The 24,895-nt window shown below is 45.8% G+C and overlaps 1 protein-coding gene across 1 annotated transcript in view; it reads left to right on the top strand.

The window, feature by feature from the left end:
* The window catches only part of Sorl1 (sortilin related receptor 1), a 161,657-nt gene that overhangs the window by 36,347 nt on the left and 100,415 nt on the right, over window positions 1-24,895 (top strand). Inside the window, exons 6-9 of the mRNA XM_057768142.1 lie at window positions 6,385-6,565; window positions 18,136-18,237; window positions 19,220-19,389; window positions 22,454-22,646. Coding sequence (XP_057624125.1) covers window positions 6,385-6,565; window positions 18,136-18,237; window positions 19,220-19,389; window positions 22,454-22,646 — 646 coding nt within the window. The remainder of the gene's footprint in view (window positions 1-6,384; window positions 6,566-18,135; window positions 18,238-19,219; window positions 19,390-22,453; window positions 22,647-24,895) is intronic.

The following is a 24,895-nucleotide window of genomic DNA, read 5'->3' as shown; positions in this document are numbered from 1 at the left end:
GAATGTTTGGTGGACTGTGTATTGTTCAGAATTTGTGCAGAGAAATTGGGTAAGGATCTCCAGTGCTGAGGGACTGTGAGGTGACTCACCGGGTCAGGGTGCTTGCCTCCAAGCCTATTGACCTGAGTTCAGTTCCCAGAAGCCACAGATGGAGGAAGAAAACCAATTCCCACAAGTTGTCCTCTGATGTCCATACAGTGCTTGCATTGTGGTCTGCACATGATTATGTGTGTGTTTGTGCGCACGCATGCCCACACGCACACATACACACACAAACCAAACAAAAGAATCTACAGTGTTTGAGGAAGGAATTTGAACTAAATCTGAGAGAAGTGGGGAGCCACTGTAAGTTTTGAGGAGAGTGAAGTAGACTATTTTCCATCAAGAACACCTAAGTGCTGCTGCTTGTCACCTTGTACTGGGAGAGCAGTGGAACATGAGATCTTGAACACAGGTGTTTGCATGTTTGCAGTGAGCATGGGGCAGATTCTTGGGATTGGTTGTAGAGTGAGTATGTTTGCCTTCTTTGGTCATTTTGTTTTCATGAGAGACACCAACCACAAATTGACCCTTGAATCCTGCATTGACTCTTGGTCCTCCTGTCTTGTATCTGTCCTTGTCCCCTCCTCATTCAGTGTCTAGGATCAGTTTACGAACCTTGTGGTTGGGTATGGTGGAACACACCTTTGATCCCAGCACTCAGGAGGCAGAGGCAGGTGGATCTCTGTGAGTTTGACTTGTCTGGTCTGCATAGTGAGTTTCAAGACAGCCAGGGTTATTTAGGGAGACCTTGTCTCAAAACAAGGTCTCAAAACAAAACAAGACAAAACAAAACAAAGAACTATGGGTTTTGATTCCATATTATTTTCTGTTCTACACTTTGTCCGTGTTTATATCTTGTGGCCTCAATGGCCTGTGTGTGTGTGTGTATGTATGTATGTATGTATGTTTGTGGCGCATGTTCATATATGGGTAGGTACACATGTGTGACTGGGTATATGTACATGTAAAGGCTTGATGTTGTCATCCGGGTCTTTCTTCATTATTCTCCACCGTATTTATTGGGAGAGGATCTCTCTCTGGACCCAGGGTTTACCAGTTCTGGCTTAGTCTAAGCCAGCAGTCTTGCACTAGGGAACCCTGTCTGTCCCCACATCTGCCTGCTTTTTTCCTTGGTGCTGGAGATTTGAACTCCTACCCTTATGCTTGTATGGCAAGTGCATTATCCACTGAGCTACCTCCCCAGCCCCTAACCAACCTTTGTGTAAAGTTCAGCTATGGCTTTACTTGGAGACACTGCCGTTGCTCATGAGTCTCAACTGTCTTTCTGGGATCACTCTTGTCCATTGGAAGTTTATCCTAAGAACACAGGCAGAACAATCCTTTTGAACCTTTGAGCATGTGTGATGTGTAGGTGTGCACATCTGTGTGCATGTGTGTGTGCATGTGAGGTTAATGTTGGCTGTCGTCTTCAATTTCACTGTATTTTTAAGGCAGGGTCTCTCAAAGACCCTGGAGCTTATTAATATGACTAGACTGATTGAGATGTGAGTCCCTGGGATCCGCCTGTCTCCCCACTCCCCATTAGTGTTACAGACAGGAGTCTCCACTCCCATGTTTTACATGGGTGCTGAACTCAGGTCCTCAATCTTGTATAGCAAGCACCTTGCCCACTGTGCCATCTCCACAGTCCTCCCTGAACCACTGAATGCATCATTGTTTACTCAGATGAAGGGCATATGGACCACAGGGCCTGTGCACTTGCTCTTTCCTCTGGCTAGAATGTTCTTTCCTAGCTTGCACTCACTGCCTTCCCTTTTACTTCATCAGTTCCTGAGACCGGCCCATCAGATCTTACTTATTTACTCGAGTGTTATCAGAGTGTATGCTACACTCTGATAGGGTACAGGAGGGAGATAGTAAAGTAGCGTCCACAGCGAAGCAAGCGACAGGCACCATCACACACGGCTGTCCTTGTGTGTACAAGAGCAACTGCAGTAGATTAGCAAAAATCCCAAACACAAGCTACAGTTATGAAGTCTAATCCTCTATTAGCTCCTCCATGTCCTCTGCTTTGCTCTCCTATCCCCACCCCCCATTTGATTTTTTAAACTTCTAAGTGGAAGTGAGAACATACACTTTTGTGTGTATCTGGCCTGTTTGGCTTACCATAGCCTGGTCTCCTCCACATTGTCCCGCAGCAGCTCCATTTTAAAGGCTGGCTAATATTCCATTGTATCTCTGTACCACAGTCTATGCAATTTTTTTCCATCAATGAACGTTGAGGTGTTTCTGCTCTTGTGAGTCGTGCCATGGTAAACATGGGAGCGCAGATCTCAGAGGCAGTGATTTCATTTCCTTTGGGGTTTATATCCAGGAAAGAGACAGCTCAGTCATATGGTAGGTCTATTTTTAATTTCCCCAGGATCCTCACCAGTCTTGGTTCACACAGTGAGCCACACACGGATTCCCCCTTTCTCCACATCCTTCAGCACCTCTCTATTGTCTTTCAAGTGATAGCCATTCTTCTGTGGGGAGCTTTCTAAAGATTCTATTTAAAATGACGACTCCTGTTCGCTCAGCTGTGCGCTGTTCTTTTTGTGTGTAATCCTTTATTACCTTGTAGCACACCGTTGTTTGTCGTGTTAATTGTTTGTCTTCAATAGGATGAAAGCATCAAAGGGAAGAGATTTTGTTAGTCTTGCACACTGCTGAGTCCCCAGGGAAATTGTAACTTGGGTCGGCATTGCCAAATTTTCCATGGACATTGTCAAATTTACTTTCATCTCAGTAGCATAGAATAGCGTCTTTCTCTACAGCTAAGGGCACATTGTCTCACTTAGCTGTAATTTGCATTTTCTCATTATGAATAAATTTGAATGACTTTACTGAAGATATTTTTTTTAAGATAGGACTCATATTAACGATGGCTGGCCTGGAACTCCTTATGTATTTGGCAGTGACTGTGAACTCCTAGTCAAGCATCATTTAAAAAAAATGCTCTTCTTAGCAAATTTGAGGACAGCTATGGCTATACAGAGAAACCTTATTCAAAAAAAAATTGCTCTTTTTATGGGACATGTCTCCTAAATACCCCTTGCTCTATTTCTATTGTTAGTCTTCTTGTGATTTCTGGGAACTCTTTATATAGTTGAGATTAGGCGCTTTTGGTGTGATATAAGACAGGTTGTATGTGTATGCTTGTTTGCCAGTTATTATTTGTCTTCTCAGTTTTACGTTTAGTTTTAGTCTATATTAAATGCAGTGGACCAATAGGATATCGACACTGCCTATTGTTTATTTTACCTGTTTGTGTAAATTGATTTTTTCAAGTTGATCTTACTTCCTTTAACAAAGGATGCTGAAGAAGAAGGAGCAAAGGGAGTAAGAGGCACCACAGCTTAACATCTTCTAAGTCACATGGACTTCCCTTTCATGACAAGCAATTTTTCTGGTCTTTGGTGGTTTTCCTTGGGCAGAGGCTGTGTTTGTCTTAGGAGAATTGTGAGCATGCTATTGTGTAAAGAGAGTCTCCATCCCGGGATACTGTCTTAACTTTCCGTTGCCTAATGGGGAGAAATTGATATTTTTAAGGTTTACTTTATTTTGTATGTATGAATGTTTTGCCTGCATGTGTATTTATGCACCACAGTGTACCTGGTGTGTACAGAGGCCAAAAGAAGGCATTGGATTGCTAGAGTCACAGAAGGCTGTGGAAATGGACCCTGGTTTTCTGCAAGAGCAGCCAGCATTCTTAGCCACTGAGCCACCCCTCTAACCTCCAGATTGCCCTTTTGTCAGTTTAACAAGCAACATAATGAGAGGGAGAGGCAGCAGGACTGCCTAATGCAAGGCTTTTTAGCTTAGAACTTTGTTCTGTAACTTCTGTAGGCACACAGGTGTGTCGGAGAGGTTGGATTTCTAGTATTGGGATTTCAGGTTGCTTAGGAGATTGATCTCTCCCTGAATTTCCCCCAGAGTGTGAGTACAAGATGATCTTCCGGAGGGTAGCATGATCTTGAGCCACCATGCCTGTCAACCTGGGAGCATCAGGCAGGGGAAGCAGGGACCAGGGCAGAAAAAGCTAGAAAGTACGTGTCCAGACCTAGAGACTGACAAGGCCAGCACAGGGAAAGACCTGTAAAGGGGTGGGAGGCACTCAAGGGTGTCCCACGCAGCTTCCCTGTGGGGCTGTGGGTGAGGCAGATGGGGCCCAGGGGTGACTATGCTTAGAAGTAGCCACTAGATGAACTTTCTGTATGAGAGACAGAGCAAGAGTACCTAAGGGCTGGAGAGAAACTGGAAGGTGAGGAGATGCCGGAGTAGGATCCTGTAGACGGAGCAAATCCCAGGATTAGAGGTCCAAATATGGGTGGCGGAAGAGGGTTGGGGTGAAAGGTATGAGGTGTTCGTTCTCGAGACCTTGGCTTCCTCTTTTGGCTGGAGAAAGGGATAATAGAAGTAAGCTCATCTCAAAATATGTCAAGAAGGGTTTCTTCCTCTCTGCCTTTTAAAAATACCCAGCAGCCTCCTTTTCATTTACATATCCTCTAGTCTAGAGGAAGTACTTTAATCAGTACTTCTAATTGTGGAGAAGAGAACATGTCACCAGCCACCCCCACACGAGCATCTGATCAGGAAGAATGGATTTCTCCCACGCCGGGCCGGGCTGCCGGCTTCTCCACCACTCTGCTCAGAGTCCAGATTGTAGGGTCGACATCAAGTCTTCTCCCAGTGCTGAAATGAGACTCTCCTTTTTCTGTTTCTTGTTTTCTTCCTGTATATGTTCACATTCATGCATATGTGTTCACATGCGTGTGTGTGTGTATGTGTAGGTCAGGGCTTGATGCTGGGTATCTGCCTCAGTCTCTATTTTATGTTTTGGGGATAGGGCCTTTCACCGAACTTGGGGCTCACTGGCAAGACGTCCTCTCCACCCTCCCAGCACTGGGATGGTGAGACAGCACAGCCCGTTTTCACATGGCCACCACAGCTTCAGGTCCTCGTGCTTGTTCTACACCCACTTTACTGACTGCACCATCTCCCCAGTTCCATTGGTTCCTTTGAAAACAGTTTGCTTTCTTTGATGAACATGGCCTTGACCCTCTTTCTTGGGAGGAATTGGAAATCATCCTCACCTTCATTATGTTGAGTGCCAGAAGGGCCTTAGAACTGTGTACAGACAGCCACATAAATGACACCCTCGGCTCCATGCCAGCGTCATCTCTGCTTGGCTACTGTGGGGTTCTTTGCTTGACTTACCAATTAATTTTCCATTTGCTGGTTCACCAGCCTTGGTGTTTAAGCTTGGGCAGATCAGTGGTCTTCCTGGATTCTGGGTGGTGCTGTATTTGAGGGCACTAGCTCAGACTGAGACCTTCTCCGGTGTAGTCTGATTTTTAACCTGAAGAGGCAGCTGGGGTTAGTGGCTAAAAGCAGTCCATGCATCCCATGCAGTGAGCGTCTCTTCAGCCAGGGATTCTGTCATCCCAGCCTCCCCAGGCCAGTGTGACGTGCCCAAGAAGATTGCACAAACACATGGGATGCTGTGGGTAAGAGGCCCCACTAGAGTGTACCGAGACCGACTCCAAATTCACCCGGCCCCTGTACTTCCATACCTTAGTTTGAGTTAAAACTCCTATAGAAGCATTGCTACTGAGCGTTGCAGATATGTGTGGCTAACATCGGGAGGAAAAGGAGAAGCTTCTTGGAGGACAGTGATTTCAATTTGATCTGGAAGGAGGGTAGGGTTTACATGTAAGGACTGCAGTGTGTACGGAGGGCACCTCTACACAGAGATGTCCACAGAAGCAAAGAGGGGCAAGTGTGCCTACCCTCTCTGGAGGACACCTAGCAGGTTGGCAAAGCAGGTACCTCACAGGAGACGAAATACATCGGCAGGATGGCGCCAGATGGCATGAGTTAGTGATATCAGCAGGGACAGGCAGGGAGAGATCTGAGGGATAGGCCACTTGCTCAGAGGGTCCTAGTGTGCCCTGTGTACTGCTGCGTGTTTTAGTCTACAGCATCTGGGGAAAATGCTACTCACCTCTGAGATTCTAGTATGGTGCTTCCAGTGCTCATTTTCCCAGGAACCACCCTGCCTTCTGCCGTTTCTGCCCTTTGAAAGTAGGGCCCGAGATTGCCTGGAGCTAATCCCAGGATGCTTTGGAAACAGCGGTAGCAGAGTAAAGCACCTTACAAGTGGCAGTTCCCCAGCTTCTGTCCCCAACTAAGGAACAAGCAAAGGCGCATGCTTGAGGCAGAGCGCCATTTGTAGCTGACTCCATGGAGTCTTAGGTCCTGGGCAGTTGTCCACACAATGAAATGTCCGTGCCTCCCGTGACTAAATAGGGAATGGTAACAGTTGCTTCTTCCTTCCAGGGGAATCGACCCCTATGACCAGCCAAACACTATCTACATTGAGCGGCACGAACCCTTTGGGTTCTCCACAGTGCTCCGCAGCACAGACTTCTTCCAGTCCCGGGAAAACCAGGAAGTGGTCCTGGAGGAAGTGAGGGACTTCCAGCTTCGGGACAAGTACATGTTTGCAACAAAGGTGGTGGTAAGTTGAGGACACTCTGCAGTTGGCTGCTCCAATAGTTATTTTGCTGGGTCTGGCATCCAGCTGGGTGAGGTTGTAGGATGTACTTGGGTAACTTGGCTGAAGGATCCTGATTGTCAGTGAACATGCCCAAGGGGCATGGGAGGTACCAGATGAGAACAGAGAAATTCAGAACAGGTAATAATCACTGTGTCAGAAGATCAAGGAATCTGCTTGTGTCCCACTAACCAAGCATCCCAAATAAGACAGATTTCATTTTTGGTGTATGTGGTTTTATGTATATATTAGTATGTGTGTGTGTGTGTGTGTAGGTGTATGTGGGGGGGGGGTGAAAAGATTAACCTCAGGTGGTTTTCCTCCCCCTCTCCACCCTAATTTTGAGACAGGCCAAGCCTGTAGCTTACCAATTCAGCTATGCTTGGTGGTCAGTGAGCTCCAGGGAACCTTCTGTCACGGGTTTCCCAGAGCTGCTGTGTCTAATTCCTCACCTCACAATGGGTACTGGGGATTGAACTCAGGTCCTCCTCAGGCTTGCTCAGCAAGTGTTTTACCAACTGGGCCATCTCCCTAGTTCTTAAAAGCAAATTTCTTTGTAATCTCAATAAAAAGAATACAGATGGAAGCTGTGGCACCTGGGAACTATTTTTCTTTGAATCCCGCTGCCTGGCTGGTTTCTTTTAAACTTAGACTCATCGAGATTTTTGAACACTTTCGTTTACGTGGCTAATAGGATGTTTAGTCATTGGCCAATTGGAGTTAATACTCTAAGACAAGCAGTAAGTAAGCTTCCAGATGTCGGCAAGTCACTTAGTGTTCCGCCTTCAGGAGGTCCTTCCTTCCCTTTGGTTTGAGGTGCAAGAGCCAGGTTCTGAAATGGAGCGCTCATTTCAAACCAGAGCTGATTACTTAACAGGACTCTGTGACCTCATTCAAAGGGACAAAGCAGGTTCTGACAAGAGCATCTTGGATCCCTGCTCCTGAGAGCTGTGGCTTTGCTCACTGACAGGCAAGCCTCTGGTACTCAGGAGGTTGTCCTGCTTTCTGTCACTGCTAAGTTAGGGACTGAAGCTAGCCAGAGTGTTTGTCTCCAGGTTCTCCTTTGTTTCTGCAGTTGGTAGCAGACGGGGCAGAAGCGGGCCAAGCTCCTTGATAGACTCCTAGGGTACTCGCTGGCCAGCGGGGAAAGCAGGGAGGAAGGTTGGACGAAGGGTACAGGTGGTACAGCTATAGACATCCCCATTATGGACCTTGCAAACATGTGTTTTTTTATTTTATTAAAATTCACATGACATTTATTTACTAATTGTGTGTGTGTGTGTGTGTTGGAGTGGGGGCGTGGGCATGTGTACGGAGGTCAGAAGACAGCTTGTGGGCCTTAGTTCTGTTCTGGTCTTGGGGTTGAAACTTCAGTCGTCAGGCTTGGCCAAAAGCACCTTTCCTCCTGGGTCCTCTCAGTGGCCCACAAAACGTTTTATTTTTAAAAGTTGTTTTAGGACTGGAGAGATGGCTCAGCGGTTAAGAGTACTATCTGCTCTTCCTGAGGACTTGGTTCAATTCCCAGCACCCACATGACAGCTCCCAACTGTCTGTAACTCCAGTTCCAGGGATCTGATGCCCACATATAGACATACATGAAGACAAAACTGTGCACATAAACTAAAAGAGTTTTTGGTAAACTTGTTTTCAGTTTTTAATTTATGCGTGTCTGTGTGTGGGAATGTGCACCTGAGTGCAGGAGCCTGTGGAGCCAGAGCTGCTAGAGGCCCTGAGTTGGAGTTATGGGTACTGATGAACAGCTGCTTGACATGAGTGCTGGGATCGAGCCTCTGCTCTGTGAATGCATACTTTCTTAACCTCAGAACCATCTTTCTAGCCCCCACAAATGGTTTTTTTTGTTTGTTTGTTTTTGTTTTGAGACAGGGTTTCTCTGTATCTTTGGAGCCTGTCCTGGAACTAGCTCTTAGACCAGGATGGCTTTGAACTCACAGAGATCCACCTGCCTCTGCCTCCTGAGTGCTGCCAAAAAATGCTTTGTAAAACCATTGAATTGTGGCCATTTTTTTTTTCTGCTTGCATTGACCCCTAGATTATATCTTTCTTGCTCTGCTTGGCTTTTTCTTAAGATACCCATGTACACACATATACACACATACACATATGCACATATGCACACACACGTTTTCAGAGTAGCTCAAGAACATGCGCTGCTCCAATTATTGCCTTGGACATGAGCAGGGTAATGGAAAACAGGCCCAAGTGGAAATGGGGCCCCAGCACTGACGCTCTGTGACTCAAATGGGAGAACCCCGAGTTCTTCTGCAGCTGCCATCTTATCTCTGGCTCCCCAGTGGCTGTGGGCCTTTTCTGTTTGAAGTCTTTGGCTTGGAGTTACTGTGTGGCTTTAATTTCTCAATTGTCATGCACACTAATGATGTCCTGGTTTGTTCTTGCTTTTGCCTGATGGGCCTGAGGTGGATGGCTGTTGTTCCTTCTCTTGGTCTGAAATTCCTAGACCTCATGCCCAAGCATGTAAGAGACAATTGTGGGAGCTGTCTGTGATCCACTCCGGTCTAACAATAGGCACAGCTACTCTCCAGAGCATCTGTGAAGTGTCTATAACTCCTGGATTTAATGGTCACTAATGTGACACCTGGTAGCAGTATGCAGGGGGGGTTGAACATATGGTGTCACTGGACCCATACCACTAAAACAATGCAACAAATCCATTTTTAAATTTTGGAAGGTTGTATGACGATTAGTCTTGCCATGTTGATTGCACTCAGAAGTACAGGAGGTTGATGAAGCACATTTCTGGGTGCGTGTAAGGATATATCCACAGAGGATTAACTGGGGACAAAGATACCTAGAAAGTGGGGGGGTCACCATCCCATCCCTGGGATCCTGGAGGGATTAAAAGGGGAAAAAACCATAAAGTTTCCTCTTCCTCTTTTCTGTCCTCCAATGATGTGACTTGCTCTTCTCTGCCATGCTTTTCCTGCCACTGTAGACTGGACCTCTAAAAACTGTGAGCCCAAATAGTTATTTCTTCCTTTAAGTGATTTATCTCAGTAATTGCTACAGTGAGATAAAGTCTAATACCCTTAGTATTGTTGTATCGAGCTTCTCTCTACCCAGGATCCTAGTGAGAGGGTGCCACCTAGCCCAATGGTATCCACACTTTCCCTCCTGTGTGTGGACAGGACTCTGGGCTCCCAGGTCTCTGGGCTCCAAGGTCAGTGGAAGCGGCTTGCATCTCTGCTCTAGGTAAGCTGTGCCAGGCCCACACTCTTCTCTTAGGAACAGCTGCAGCATCATTGCCCAGGAGCAGATGTTCCTGGTATACATTGTGGGGCCCAAATGCACTCTCCTCTGATCATCAAAGAGAATCACCAAGAGTTTTAAGAAAGCCCTGGAGCCTGGAGAGATGGCTCAGCAGTGAAGAGTGTTTGCTGCTCTTCCATAGGACTTCAGGCCCCAGTAACCATAGAGATGGCTCATAACTACCTGTAACTCTACCTCTTAGGTTCTCTGATGCTTTCTTCTGGCTTCTGTGGACAGGGCACCTGTGTGCATGTGACAAGCATGCACACATTTTTAACACTGAGTTATCTTGTTGCTCTTGAATTTATTTATTCTGTGTAGTGTCTCTATATAAAGTTCCATAAGTTGTGAATAATTTCTGCCATTCTGCAGAGTTGTCATTTCACTTCCTTATTTATGTTTCTTTTAGCAAAAAGTATTTTAATGTTGATGAAATCTAATATATCTGCTATTCATTTGTTTTGTTTGTGGTTGGTATTTCCTTTCTCTTTCTTCCTCTGCCCTATTTTTGTGCTACTTGGGATCGAATCCAGGGTCTTGGGCATGGCAGACAATGTACCTTACCATTGATCTCACAATTACCTTGTGCCTACAATTCATAACAGTAATTTTAAGAAACTGCTGCTGCCTCTTTTCTGTCAGTTAAGGTCTGCTGTGAACCCCTGAAATGCAGTTTTCTTTTGAGTCAGTGTACTTTTGTGGAGGTGTATGCTGGTTTGAATGAGAGTTGTTCCCCTCGTCTCGGGCAGCTGAACACTTGATCCCCAGTTGGTATCACTGTTTAAGTGGTGCAGCTTGCAGAAGGAAGTAAGCCACTGAGTGGGGGGGCTTTGAGATTTAAAGCCCTGTGCCACTTCCAGTTCGCTCTCTCTGTTTCACATTTATGCTTACCATTGAGGATGGGCACTCTCAGTTTTCTGCCTCTGCAGGCCTCCTGCCTGCTGCCATGCTTCCTTGCCATGGTGAACTCTTCTCCCGCCTTGGTCGTGTTGATTACAGCAACAGAGACATCACTCATAGGATCCATGAATGCAGACACACAAGCTAAGGATGGAAGCCAGGGCTTCCTACAGGCCGTCCAAGTCACCTACCTGAGTTTTGGCCAGAGACCCCTGCTTACTGGTTCACATTTCACAGGCATGTGCTTAGCTAGCTTTCTTATACAGCCCAGGGAATGGTGTCCCCTGTAGTGGGCTGGGTCCTCCTGTATCAGTTAACAATCAAGACATTTCCCCTTAAGTGTGCTCACAGGCCAGGGAGATTGAGGCAATTCCTTAACCTTGGCTTTCAGGTGACTCTAGACTGTGTGAAGGTGACAGGACGTTTTGTTGTTGAAAATCACACAGTTGCTGTGATGCAGTGGCTCTTGATACCTGCCCCTGGGGCTATGTTGTTTTAGCTGTCACTGTTTGTTTAATGAGTTTCACCTGCTGTTTCCGTGAAGATCCTTCATCGTGCTTATACCGAATCGTCTGTGGTTTAGTGTAGCAGTCAGTGACTGCCCTTCCTAATGGACTCTAGTGTGGGGTGTGTTGGAGTAAGACTTTCTGTTCCCTGCTTCCAGTGTTACAGAGTTGCCCTCACCCTCCACTTCTGCCTTCTGTGGAGCCCTCCAGGTTAGCTGGAGGTGAGCCAGGCTCTGTTTTATTCTTGCGAGAATGTACACACAACTCTTATGTGCTTGGCCTTAAAGATTCCTAGAAATCTTTTCAGAGCTTTTCAAACAATGCCTCTTAGAGCAATTTTCTTTCTGGGTTTTTCTTTCTAAGCTTTGGTTAGCCCTGGCTGTGGATGCTGCCTCCGGCAGTCTCGATGTTAAACTGCCAATTGTCAGATGCTGTCCCTCAGGCACACTCTGACAGGCTATTGGACTCTGTGTGTGTGTGTATGTGTGTGTGTGTGTGTGTGTGTGTGTGTAAGTGTTAGGAAGATGAGCCACCAGGCGGCTAAAGTACTGACAATTTTATAACTGTTCTTTTTTTTGGGGGGGGGGGAGTGACCTGTTTTGTCCTGTCCAGTAGCCCCTCAGCTATTATGCCTTTGAGGCTGTGTGTTTCCAAGGCTACTTCAGAGTTAGAAAGAGGGGTTAGAGTAGGGCCCGTGAAAATGCAGCAAAGTCCACCATGCTTGCCAAGATCCAGCTGTTCTTCTTCAATAAATGCCACTTGGAGTGTCGCCAAACTTTATGTAGTTCTCAGAAACCTGGGGAAGTTGGTTTTTGAGAGTGCTTATGGTTTTTTTTTTTTTCTTTTATTGGAGGGGTAGTTTCAGAGTTCCTAACCTTGTCATTCTGGAAATGTTTTCAATTAGTATTAACTTTGTAAACTTTATCGTGGTCCTTTTCTGACCTACACGAAAGAACGGTTCATATAGCTATGACCTCATGGTTCTCCTTCCTCCTCAGCATCCCTTCCAGATGCCAGCCTCACTGGCTATCTCCCCGAGGATAGCTTTTTGATTCTTAAAACTTGTATATTTTTATTAATTCTTTTATAATTTATACATATCTACAAGTATTTTGATCATAGTCTCCTCCCACTCCTGCCCCAGCTCCCTCTGGATCCATCCCCCACCTCCACACTCATGTCCTTGTTTGTTTGTGTTGTTTTAATTTGTGATCCACTGAGTCATGTACTACTCATGGCTTTGGGGCCACACTCTTGGAGAAAACCAACTCTCTCTCTCCAAAGCCACCCACGTCAACAGCTGCTCCACTGGGGGTGGAGGCTGTGGGGCCTCCACCCCAATGCTGGACAGTCTGTCGCCTGGCTCGATGCTGTACAGTCATAGCTATGTGACTTCATAGTCTCTGGTCCTGCCATGTCCACAGATGTTGTTTTGCCCCTGGACCGCTGGCTCTTAGAATCTTTCTGCCCTCCTTGTGTAATGTTTCTTGGACCTCGGTAGGATGGGTGTGATATAGATGTCCCATTTATGACTGACACTTGTTCTCTGCACTTGGACCAGTAGCGAGTTTCTGCACTGACCACCATCTGCTCCACAGAGAAGTTTCTCTGGTGCAAGTCTGAGAGCTGCACTCATCTTTGGGTGTAGAATAACTATTTGGAGGACATTTGATACTGTGTCCACTTAGCAAAATAATAGTAGTAGGATTGCCCCTGTGACCCATGAGTGTCCCAGCTGTGGGGTCTTGGTCAGCTTCACAGTCCCAGGCAAGTATTTCCTCTATGGTACAGTTCTCTTAAATCCAGAAAGCTGTTGGTTATCCCCATAGCATCCATCCCACCATTTCACCTATGTGTATATCTTGCCATGTTGGTTCCTTTGTAGCTCACAGAGTTCATGGCTGGGTGAGACTGTTGGTGACTTTTTCTCTTTAGCAGCCTGGATAGTTCCTTCTAGCACTGTGAAAGCTAGCTAGCTAGTCACAATTTATCTGCTTTATTTACGGTTGCTTGTTTTCCTTAGACGAGGTATCTCTCTGTCACCCAGGTTGGTCTCTTAACTCCTAGGCTCCGGGGTGATTCTTTTGCTTCAGCCTCCTGAGCAGCTGGGATGTACTAATCAAATTAATGTTTTCACTGGGACCAAGTACAGGAAGGAAGGAAACAATTTAAAAGAGAAAGCTTTGTTTTGACCCGGGGTTTCAGAGCTTTCAGTGCCTAACAGTGAGGAGGGTGGGGCCTGGCATGGCAGCTCACTTCATGGTGCCCAGAAGATGGGAAAACCCTACACTAGCTGGCTCTTCTTTTCTCTTTTTATTCCACTAGGTCCCTAGCCAGCCTGGGGACAGTGCCTCCCTGTGTTCAGAGCCGGTCATTTCCCCTTTGTTAGTCCCTTCTGGAAATGCTCCACAGACATACCCAGGAGCATGCTTTCCTAATCCTTAGGTATTTTTTTCTTTGTCTTTATTTTTGACTTTTCAAGACAGAGCTTCTCTGTGTAGCCCTGGTTGTCCTGTAACTCTCTCTGTAGACCAGACTGGCCTTAAACTCAGCAGAGATCCACCTGCCTCTGCCTCCCGAGGGCTGGAATTAAAGGTGGGCACCACCATCTCTGATCCTAGGTGTTTCTTCATGCAATCAAACTGACAAGATTAATCATTTATAGAGGAGAGGCCTGGGCTCTGTGTTGGGTTCCTGTGTTTTCTGACTGATGCTTCCTGGAAGGAGCCACAGTGATGGTTCGCTGAAGTTTTGTCCTTGTTCGGAGGCGAATGCAACATTGACTGCTGTAGCCGACACTCAGGTGCCCCCTGGCTTTTGTCCTCACGTCACCACACTCCTTGGGAGGCCTCTTGCTGTCTACCAGTCGTCTCTAGCTGAACTACTATGAGATTTAGAGCTGACAAGCTCATTGCAGCATCCTTTGGCCTTTGTGGCTGAGTATATGCCATTTCTTAGTTCCTCCTTGATTGTACATTAATTTTTTGCTTTGACATCGTCTCAAATATAAGCTGAAATCCACGTCATTTGATCATCAGAAGTAAAAATGCAAAACTTAAAAAAAAAACACTCTCTATAAAGCATCAAATTCTATCCCACTCACCCAGATTAATACATTTAAACAAGTCCTAGATGTTGTATATGTTGATAGGTCTAGCAACGATTACAACTTTTCAGGACATCAATCTAGAATGAAAATTTTACAAGCTGAGTATGTTGACTCATGCCTATAACCCCAGCACTTAGGAGATATTAGCAGGAGGGTCAGGGGTTCAAGGCTGTCTATCCATAACTATTTAGTATGCTGAAGGCCAGCCTGGGCTACATGAGCTCTTGTCTTAGAAAAAAAATCTGTTTTTTTTTTTTTAATTTATTCATCTAAGCTGGGTGATGGTGGTGCACGCCTTTAATCCCAGTTCTTGGGAGGAAGAGACAGGTGGATCTCTGTGAGTTAGAGGCCAACCTGGTCTACAGAGTGAGTTCCAGGACAGGTTCCAAATCTACAGAGAAACCCTGTTTTGAAAAACAAAACAAAACAAAAAATTTATTCATCTTCTTAGAACATGCCCTTCAAATGGTGTGCGATTGTAGAAGAGGTAGCATGTACGGTGTGTTTTATTAGAGAGTGCCTCTGAAAATCATCTCAGTGCCTGTCATAAACTGAGAAACAGAAAGCCGGAAAGCTGGCTGAGGTACATGATTCAGGAAGAAAGGCTGAGCTATGGGTTGGCAAGATTTACAAGCTGTTTTTATGAAGAAGGTGCTCAGTAGTTTCTCTCTTGTGACCCAGTATGTGTGCAAAACACTGGATTGCACACATCAGTTTAGAGTTGTATTGGGCCACTGATAACAGACTAGATATCAAAGTGACAACCAAGATGGGCGTTTTGTCCCTTTCCCATGCTGCCTTAAATAGATAAGCAAGCTAAGGCTAGGGTTAGGATTGTGTCTTTCCATTCCACCATCCTATGGAGTTATTCCGATTCTTAACACACCCTCACTAGCCTTTGAGTCTTTACCCGGCTAGGAAGACTAGGGGAAACCAGAATGGCCAAAATGGTAGAGGTACCAGCTGATTTGGTGCTTTAAGTAGTTTCCCCTGAAGCCGGCATAATATCCTCTTTGCATGTCATTAAACAGAGCTTGGCTCTGTGGGTATAGCTGATGAGGAGAACATAAAGACTGGGTGACGGTCAGGGCCCTGTTGTTCAGGAGGGAAGAAGGCTGGTTGGGGGATGCCAGTCTTGTCACTACATCAAGATGTTTGTGTGTGATAGTGCAGGTGCATAGAGCTGTCTGCTTGTGTCCTTGCTGTGGACACTCTGCAAGGTGTGAGATCGGAACTCTCACTCTCCATTTTAATCTTATACTGATTTGTACTGTTAAATCTTTCCATGGGGCTTACTAATAGCAGTTTTTAAAAAAAGACCAACTCACAAAACCCTGTGGCTTATTAGGAAGAGCCTCTGAGCCTGACTATGCCCTGCACAGTCAGTAGTGTGTCATGATTTAATTGGCAATATTTTTCTTGATGGCCATAAAGCAATGCAGTGATGCTCTCAGAATACCTTAGGGTGAACCAGAACTATCTCAGTTTAGGAATAATCCTCTCAGAAGCAGGAAAAGGGTGCCTTTTGAGACTCTGAAAAAAAAAACTGATATTGTGGTCTGTGATTTTGTATTTATGGGGTAAGAGTGCCATTCATGTATGTGTGTGTGTGTGTGTGTGTATGTGTGTATAACATGAGGTGCTGGCTTGTTGGGGGTTCTGTCCTGCCTGGTACCCCACAACTGTTAAGCCCCAAAGAAAATCACACATAGATCTCTATAAGTTATAAAGATGATTGGCCCATTAGCTCTAGTCTCTCACTGGCTAACTCTCACATCTTGATTAACCCATTTTTCTGATCTATGTTAGCCATGTGACTCAGTACCTTTTTTCAGTGGGGCAGATCACATCCTGATGCTTCGGTGGTCTTGGGAGGAATCAACTTCCTCCTTCCCAGAATTCTCCTGTTCTCATTACATCATTTCTACTTCCTGTCTGGTTTTCCTGCCTATATTTCCTACCTGGCCAATCAGCGTTTATTTATAACATGACTGACAGAATACAGACAATCTCCCACACCATGTGTGTGTGTGTGTATTTGTATAGATTTTATAGTTATATATTCCCCCAGACTCCTAAGTCACTTTGCAAATGATTATTGAAAGTGTTTCTCGGTTTCTTTTTCTTTATTTTTAAATAAAATAAAGTTTCTTAAGCTCTCTCATCTTCTTTCTACTTTCAAGACTGCACACAGGTGCATACACACACGTGCATGAATGCAATACACACACACACACACACACACACACTTCAGACTATACATAGGAGAGAAAAACGTGGTATTTGTCTTTCTGAGTCAGGCTTATCTCTAGTTGTATACATTCCCCTACAAATGTCATGACTTCATTGTTCTATCTCGGCTGGTTCTATTTCTTAGCTATTGTGGTTTAAACTTGGTTGTGCAAGGATTTCTGTGGTATGCTTACTTAGAGTCCTTTGGATAAATACTCAGGAGTGGTTTAGCTGGGCCAGAGCAGGTTTTATGTTTAGGTCTTGAGGAACCTCCACACTGACTTCTATAGGTGGCTGTCCAGTTTACATTTCTTTTTTTTTTGTTGTTAAAGGTTTTATTTTTTTTTCCTTTTTATTTTTTTTTATTGAAAAAATTTCTGCCTCCTCCCCGCCTCCCATTTCCCTCCCCCTCCCCCCACTCCTTTCCCTCTCCCTCTCCAGTCCAAAGAGCAGTCAGGGTTCCCTGCCCTGTGGGAAGTCCAAGGTCCTCCCACCTCCATCCAGGTGAGCATCCAAACAGGCTAGGCTCCCACAAAGCCAGTACGTGCAGTAGGACCAAAACCCAGTGCCATTGTCCTTGGCTTCTCATCAGCCCTCATTGTCCCAGTTTACCTTTCTATAATTAGGTGGGCTCTTTCTAAACATACTTGCCAGCCCTCATTGTTGTTGATTTTCTTCATGATAGCCATCTTGGCTGGTATAAGATAGAATCTCAAAGATGTTTTAATTTTCATTTCCCTGATGGCTAAGGACATGGAACACTTTTTAATATATTTATTGGCCTCGGTATTTCTTCTGTTGAGACTTTCAGCTAATGTTGGACCTTTGGTATTGCTGGGAAATATCTTCTTTCAGGGAACACAGTTTGAAACAGTTGAAAATTTAGAACATGCAATATATGTATTTCGTGGGTGTATGTATTTATTGGTAGTCATGAAGATCTTTGTATGCATAGGAACCTTAACATTTTCATGGCCCCAGCAATGGCTTAAAATCTCTGCAATGCAACATGGGATATCCAGTATTATATTGAGTGTTTTGTTCTATCAGAGAGTATATATTCTATCACAAGACCCTACTCGATGGGAACTATTCAGAGATTGGCTCATGGAACCTCCAAGGATTCTGCCAAGTCTTGCAAATTGAAGCCTTGTGACTGGATAGCTTTGTGAGCTTTGAATTATGTGTGGCTGGTCTAACCTGTGCTGCCTGAAAGCTGCAGCCTCTGCTCTGCCTATAGTCCACAGCTTTCCCCCTTTCTCCTTACTGGTGGCCTTCACTACCCTCCCATGTTCAAATTCTCCTGTCCCTTCTCATCTGATATGCAGAGTGTCTGTGGGGGCTATAGATGGGTGTCCTGGACTAACCAGCTCAGCTCAGGGCTGACGGTCACAGACTGTGTTGTTTTCAGTGGAATCAGAGGGGTCCGACTTGGTTTCTTTTCTGTGTTTTGAGGGACTGTCATCTGGCACAGCTAATTTTTCTCTCCTCTTCCTTGGCAGCATCTTCCGGGCAGCCAGCAGCAGTCATCTGTCCAGCTCTGGGTCTCCTTTGGCCGGAAGCCTATGAGAGCAGCCCAGTTTGTCACAAAGCATCCTATTAATGTGAGCAAAGTCTCCTGGAAGCGGGGAGGGACAGGACGCTGTCTCCGAGCATCATGGGACCGTCCTGCTGGCCGAGCATTTTACATTCTCCCTGTGGGCACCCTCCAGAGAGGCCTCTGAAGAGACCTGTTATGCTCTGGGCCTGTTGGTCTGCTTTTGTGCACTTTACTGTCTGAAGTGGAGCTGAATGGGAGGCCTTTTTTTTTCCTGCTTTAAGTGGAGAAGAATTGGCAGAGGGATTGGTGCCAGTCAGTGGCCTCATATGCCAGTCCTCAAGCCATGGGAAACATGCCTGGCACTCACTTATTAACCAAATGCTATATTCCTTGCAAACGGCTAATGTTTTGAAAGGGGATACATTCAGGTTCTACTTTGTAGAAACAGACCAGTTAGAAAGACTGAGAACGGAGTAGAGAAAGTGTACATGTGTTCAGATGACTTCAATGTCAATGCACACGGAAAGCCAGGAAAGAGCAGTCCAGGTCCCCAGGGTGGTGCCTGCAGTGAGGAGGTCTCCTTGGAAGACATTGACATCAGCAGTTGGTTGATAGCTCAGTGGGGTGGGTAACAGGAGTGACGATCAGTTCTTTTTAGTTTCTAAGGGTTCTCTCAGTCTCCCTGGGGGGAGAAAACAGGAAATGAAACGCGTGTTTATCTATATTATGCCTGTGCTAATAAAAGGGCTGCTGGAGAAAATGGGGAAGCATCATTACCAAAAAGAGGTTTCTAGGTCATTTATGGAGGTCAGAGGCCCATTCTTTTCTCATATTTTACCAGCGAGCTCCGTGTGCACACCACCGGCCATGGATACTTGGAAGAGAAAAAGCCATTTCCGCTTCATTGTTCAGCTTGAGCCCTGGTCGCTGCCTTTGTCCACTTTCGTCACTGTGACACTTGGAACTGTTGCTTGTATGTGTGTATAAAAAGCCCACAGAGATAACTGTGCTTTTAACAATTTGTTTCCTGACTTTGGGTTTCCAAGGAATATTATATCGCCGACGCCTCAGAGGACCAGGTGTTCGTGTGCGTGAGCCACAGCAACAACAGCACTAACCTGTACATCTCAGAGGCAGAGGGGCTGAAGTTCTCCTTGTCCCTGGAGAATGTGCTGTATTACAGCCCAGGAGGGGTCGGCAGTGACACTCTGGTGAGGTAAGGAGTCCGTGGGCTCCTCCCCGTCTTCCTGGGTCAGCTAAGGCCACTCGGCTCTCCTTATCTCAGCGGTTAGCCATGTTAGTGGCACACACGGCTTTGCTTGAGGTGCTCTCCTCGTCAGCCCCCATGCCACTCCTGGATCAGCTGTCCTCAGATTGCAATTGGTTTGGTCTGGGGTATGGTCCAGGTTGTCCCAGGGGATTTTCGTGTGCAGCCAAGGCTGAGTGCTGCTGTTCTAGGTGACATTTGGGACCTCAGACGCTCTGTTAACCACTCCCTTGGGTTTTGTGGTCTCTGAGCCGATAGGGAAGAACGGTTGGAAGATACCATCACTTCAGGGAACACAGGGGCCCTGCTTCCAAGTGACTGATTGACAGCCTCTTTTAGAGGTAATTATCAGCAAAGGCCCTAGTGTCATTTCCACTTTAACTGGCAGTTACAAGTGTAGGGATGTTTTGTACCCCTAGTACTAGTGCTTTTTTGAGTGCTACCTTCACTGAGCCTCACGGGAACAGTTGAGGCCTCTGGATTTACCTTTTCTGGGTATGTGGTATACATGGAATCAGGCAATGGCATGTGGCCTGTGTCTGGCTTCTAACATGTGTTCAAGGTTTATTCCCATGGGCTGTCTGTTGGCGCCCCATTTCTTTTAGTGGGTGAAAGTAGAATTTACTTGTTTTAATATTTAAAATTCACGCACCATTGTCCCTCAGGCCTTTCAGTGACTTAGGTGCAGGTGTCGCCCCCTCCCCCATCCCCCACTTTGGAGACCCCACAGCTATGGCTACGGAGTGAACAGCACACAGCTGGCTAATGCCTTTTTCCGCTTTCTCACTTGTCAGATATTAGATTAATTTCTTACGGCAGAGTGGGAGCCCTACCTGGAGAAGACTACCAAGGAAGCAGTGACCACAGTTATGCCACCATGGGGTTTTTGCACACATACAGGCTGCCTTTTCTGTGTGACAGTTTCCTCTTGCGGTGTCTGAGTGTCTCGTCCAGTTGAGATGTTGAAAATAGATACATGTCAAGAGTGGCAGGCCAGCATCCTGTTCAGCTTGCTTCTTCTCACATTTTCTCTCAGGGTGGCAGGGCTTCAGATGCGCTCAGTTCCGTGACCTGTTGTCATTTGTGGCTCAGGCTCAGGCAGATGAAATAGGAGGAGGGCGAGTGATCAGATGACGTGGGCAGGCTGGGTTAGAATAAACTGCTCTGAACTGAGTGGGACTGAAGGTACCGAGGGACTGGCTCTCATTTCCTTAAAGAAACGGTGTGAGAACTCTCAAGAGGCGATCGCTTTGAGTTCTGTGAGTCGTGCTTAGAGGAACCTCATGGAACGCCATGGCTAGTTGTAGGACTACTTACTGTAGGAACTAATGTGCTAACCACATGGTAGACCTGTAGGGGTAAACTTAAGAAGGAGCACTTGGCTTAGTTGGTAGGGATGGCTGCCAGGATATAGATTTGGCATGGGGTATGGCTGAAGGGTGACTCTGATGAACCGCCTGGCAAGTTTCATCACAAGATACCCAGTAAAGGAAAGGAGAGGTGCTTTCAAGTGGGCTGGTGAGGGCAAGGTGGAAGAAAATGGACTCTTGGAAGAGAATGCTGACAGGAAGTCTATTGTTCTTGTGCAAGCCAACGAGGGAAATGAGGCATGGGTTGGCTATGAGCAGAGGAATTGTGAGGTAAAGGCTGACAGGAACTAAACTAAACTAAAACTCCAGGAAGATGGGCGAGACAAAGAACCCAGGCTTGTCTGAGAGAAACCCAGGCCTCCCAGTTGGGCATAGCAAGGATTAATCTCAGGATGGCAGCAGATTTCAGAGGCAAGAGAATAGAAGTGAGCAGCCTAGACAGCCAGCGCCCGTTAGCCCATTCCCTAATAGGGACCCAAGGAATCCCAGCACAGAGGGTTCCATCTACACCCATGTGTCTTGGGTGCCTTTGCTCACTGTGCCAACCAGGAGCAGCTTCATTAGTACACTACTTACTTATTTTTGCCTTTCCTGCAGCCGTGGTCTCTGTGTATGTCTCCCTGTCTGGGGTGGCCCACCTGTCACCCAGCTCAGGGACATAGGATGGGGAAACACCATCGGTCTTCTGCTTTATTGTGTAGCCCATACCTAAGAACCCCTGACCTAAAGGCTACACTTCAAGTTTTAAAAGCCACTCATGAACCACAGTGACCATTCCCCTCAGATGCTGCATTTGGAATGGGTATGCCATGTTAGTGAAAAACTCCCTTTCGGTGAGTGGGCCCTTAGCACAACAGGTAAAACTTGGGAGACCCTTATTCTCTTGTTAACAAGTGCAGCCTTGGGCTTTGTCGGACCATCCTGGCTGTCCGTGCTGTCGCACTGTGAAGCTGCCGTAGATGCCGCTAGAACTCCTGACAGGCAACCCTGTGGTGCTTCATACTTGTCTTTCTACAGACCAGATTAGACCGTGAGCCTCAGCGTGGTGACTAGTGCTTGCATGTCTGGCTCAGGACTTCCCACTTGTCCGGGCTTCTGGAAGCGTTTGGATCAATATTCACAGTGAAGAAATGGATGTGGCTCTGTCAGCTTCTTTATGACATTTTCTACATTCTCAGTGTCCTTTTAGGAGTCACTTGTTGGCGAGCATCCTGGCCTTTAAAAACAATTTTTAAATGGATTTATTTATTTTTCAAGAGCAGGTTATTTCACTATAAAGAAATGAGGTATGGTACTTGTTACAGGGGTGAACATTGTAAACATGTAAGTGAAAGTAACAAGATATAAAGGGTACTGTATGATTCAATTTATATGGAATATCCAGACCAGGCAATCCTTAGAGGCAGATCCGTAGAGACGGAAAGCAAATCTGTGGTTGCCAAGGCCTGGGAACCGAAGGGAAAATAGACAGTGCCTGCCAATAATGAAAATGTTCTGGAATTCACGTTGCACAACATTGTGAACATGCTCGATGCCGTGGTATTGTGTGCTTTAAGATGCTTCAATATTATGCTGCACATAATGCAAAGCGGCAAGCAAATGCCAATCCCGGGTGATGGCTGCTGCTTTTTCTCTGACTGCAGATATTTTGCAAATGAGCCGTTTGCTGACTTTCACCGCGTGGAAGGCTTACAAGGAGTCTACATCGCCACTCTGATTAATGGTTCTATGAATGAGGAGAACATGAGGTCGGTCATCACCTTTGACAAAGGGGGAACCTGGGAATTTCTTCAGGCCCCGGCCTTCACAGGATATGGAGAGAAAATCAATTGTGAGGTACAGTTGCTTTAATTGGGTTTGGCTGTTTTGATACAAAGCAGAAAGCTGTGGACTAGAGTAGTTTTCTTATATTCAATATTTACAGGAAGCATGCAGGATGATGGAGCACCCTGCTAATTCCGCACGGAGCAAACTTTCATGTGCACATCTGTCCTTTCAGGTCCTTGGCTCCACACCAAGGCATGGTGGAGACTATGACAAACTCAGAGGGGCACCATGGGATATTCGAGAGTTTTCTCTGTGGTGTTTTGGAGAATATATCCAGGGCCTTATACAGGCTAAGCATGTGTTTCACCACTGAGCTACCCCTTTAGCCCAGTATCTCAAGTTCCACTGTGTTATGAGATGAAGTCTTGCTATGTAGCTCAGGCTGGCCTGGGATTTATTATGTGGCCCCCATGGGCCTTGAACTTGCCCTCTTCCTCCATAGCCCCCTGCAGTACTCAGAGGGCTGGGGTTATGTCCTTCACTGCCACACCCAGCTTCATTTACAAGTTTTGTAGGAAGGACATGTTACACAACATCTGTTAGACATTACGTTAATTGCTTGGCTAATGAGCTTGAGTTAGTTCACAGCTTCTACGTGAGGGCATAGCGTATTTCTTTTGAGGACATCACATCTCTGGGAAGCTGGAGTTTTGTGAACCAGTTTGATGAAAAACTCAGTGGGAAAATCAGGGCGCGACAGAAGACAAGAGTAAGTGTCCTGCAGGATCCCAAAATCTGAGAAGTTGTGTTGCATTGAGCAGGTGCATTTATTCCCTTAGCAGGACTTGGGATTGTTTAACCATGAAATGGACGTGTTTTCTTCCAGCTTGTGTATACAACTGTTTCAAACAGATGCTCTGTTGATAGCATACAAGCGTGCGTGTGGGCGTGCACACACACACACACATACACACACAGTTTCGTTAATTCTAAGAGACACATGATGGTATTATATTTCTTCTGTTTTGGAACTACTATAAAAAATGACAACACTAATTTCATTTGAAGCCTACAATATTTAAGAACGAGTATAGTGTTCCCTGCCTTATGTGCCTATATGAAAAGCTAGACGTTTTAAACAATTTCTTGGTTCCATTAAGTGTTCCCATGAGTTGATTCTTGTGTTCCCCTACACTTGTATTTTTTTTTTCTCCTGAGGGATTCAGCAGACAGAAAAACTAGAAAAAGAAATTAGTGTTAATTTTTCATGCAACCATATTTAGTTAGTTGTCCAATCTTTTGGATTTTTGAATTGCTGTTCATGGTAAGCTATGGTGTCTCTCTGTGTTTCTTAACTGTATTCCTACTTTTGGGAAAATTCTCTGGAAACTCTTGACTTAGAAGGTACTTACCAATTTTTCTTCTTTTTTGGTCACAAGTCTTGATATATGACATGAAATCTAACTCTGGAAAGAGGAGAGCTATAATCAGACATAGGGAAACACCTATCTAGTTCCCTTCCTCAGTTTTTAGGACCTTAGAAGCTTGGCCTATCTTGGTTGGCCTTTGTCTAGGCAATTTTTTCATGCCATGGGGGCGCGGACTTGGTTAAGCGGCCTTCTGATTTCTCAGACTTGTGACTGTAGGGTTCTCAATCGGCTCTTAGTTTCTGATTCTTAGTTTAGGTGGTGGTTGGATCCCTCTCCTTTGCTGTGACCAAAAGCTAATAAGAAACAACTTAAGAAAGGGGTCGAGAGTTTGAGGCTACTGCCCATCATGGTGAGGAGGCTCAATGCTGGTGCCTAGCTTGCTTTCGCCTTTATTCCTTTCTATTCAGGCAGGGACCTCAGAGCGTGGGATGGTGCTGCCTCAGTCAGGATGGGTCTTCCCTCTGCAGCTTAACCTCTGTGGAAACACCCTCACACACACCCAGAAGGGTATCTTCTGGGTGAATTTGGGTCCAATCAAATTGACAATGAGCATTAACCACCATAGGTGGTATATTAGCTTTTGGTCATCATTACAAAGTGATCAAGAATATTAGTTTGCGAGGCAGAAAAGACTGTGTTTTGGCCTAAGGTTTCAGGGGAATCAGGAGTTTTAGTCTAAGCTTGCTTGGTTCTGTTGTTTTGGGCCAGTGGCAAGGCTGAGCATTACAGAGACAGTGTGCGGTGGAATAAGTTTGCTTGACATGGCAGACAGAAAAGGATAAAAGAAACCCAAAGAAGAAGGTGCCAATGTCCCCATGTCCCCTTCAAAGGCACACCTAATGACATAATTTCTTGCACTAGGCTCCACCTCCTAAAGATTCTGCCACT

This window comes from Chionomys nivalis, chromosome 4, assembly GCF_950005125.1.
Source record: "Chionomys nivalis chromosome 4, mChiNiv1.1, whole genome shotgun sequence".
Classification (NCBI taxonomy): Eukaryota; Metazoa; Chordata; class Mammalia; order Rodentia; family Cricetidae; genus Chionomys; species Chionomys nivalis.
Note: the sequence above shows the minus strand (reverse complement) of the source record. Positions and strands in the feature narration are given on the sequence as shown.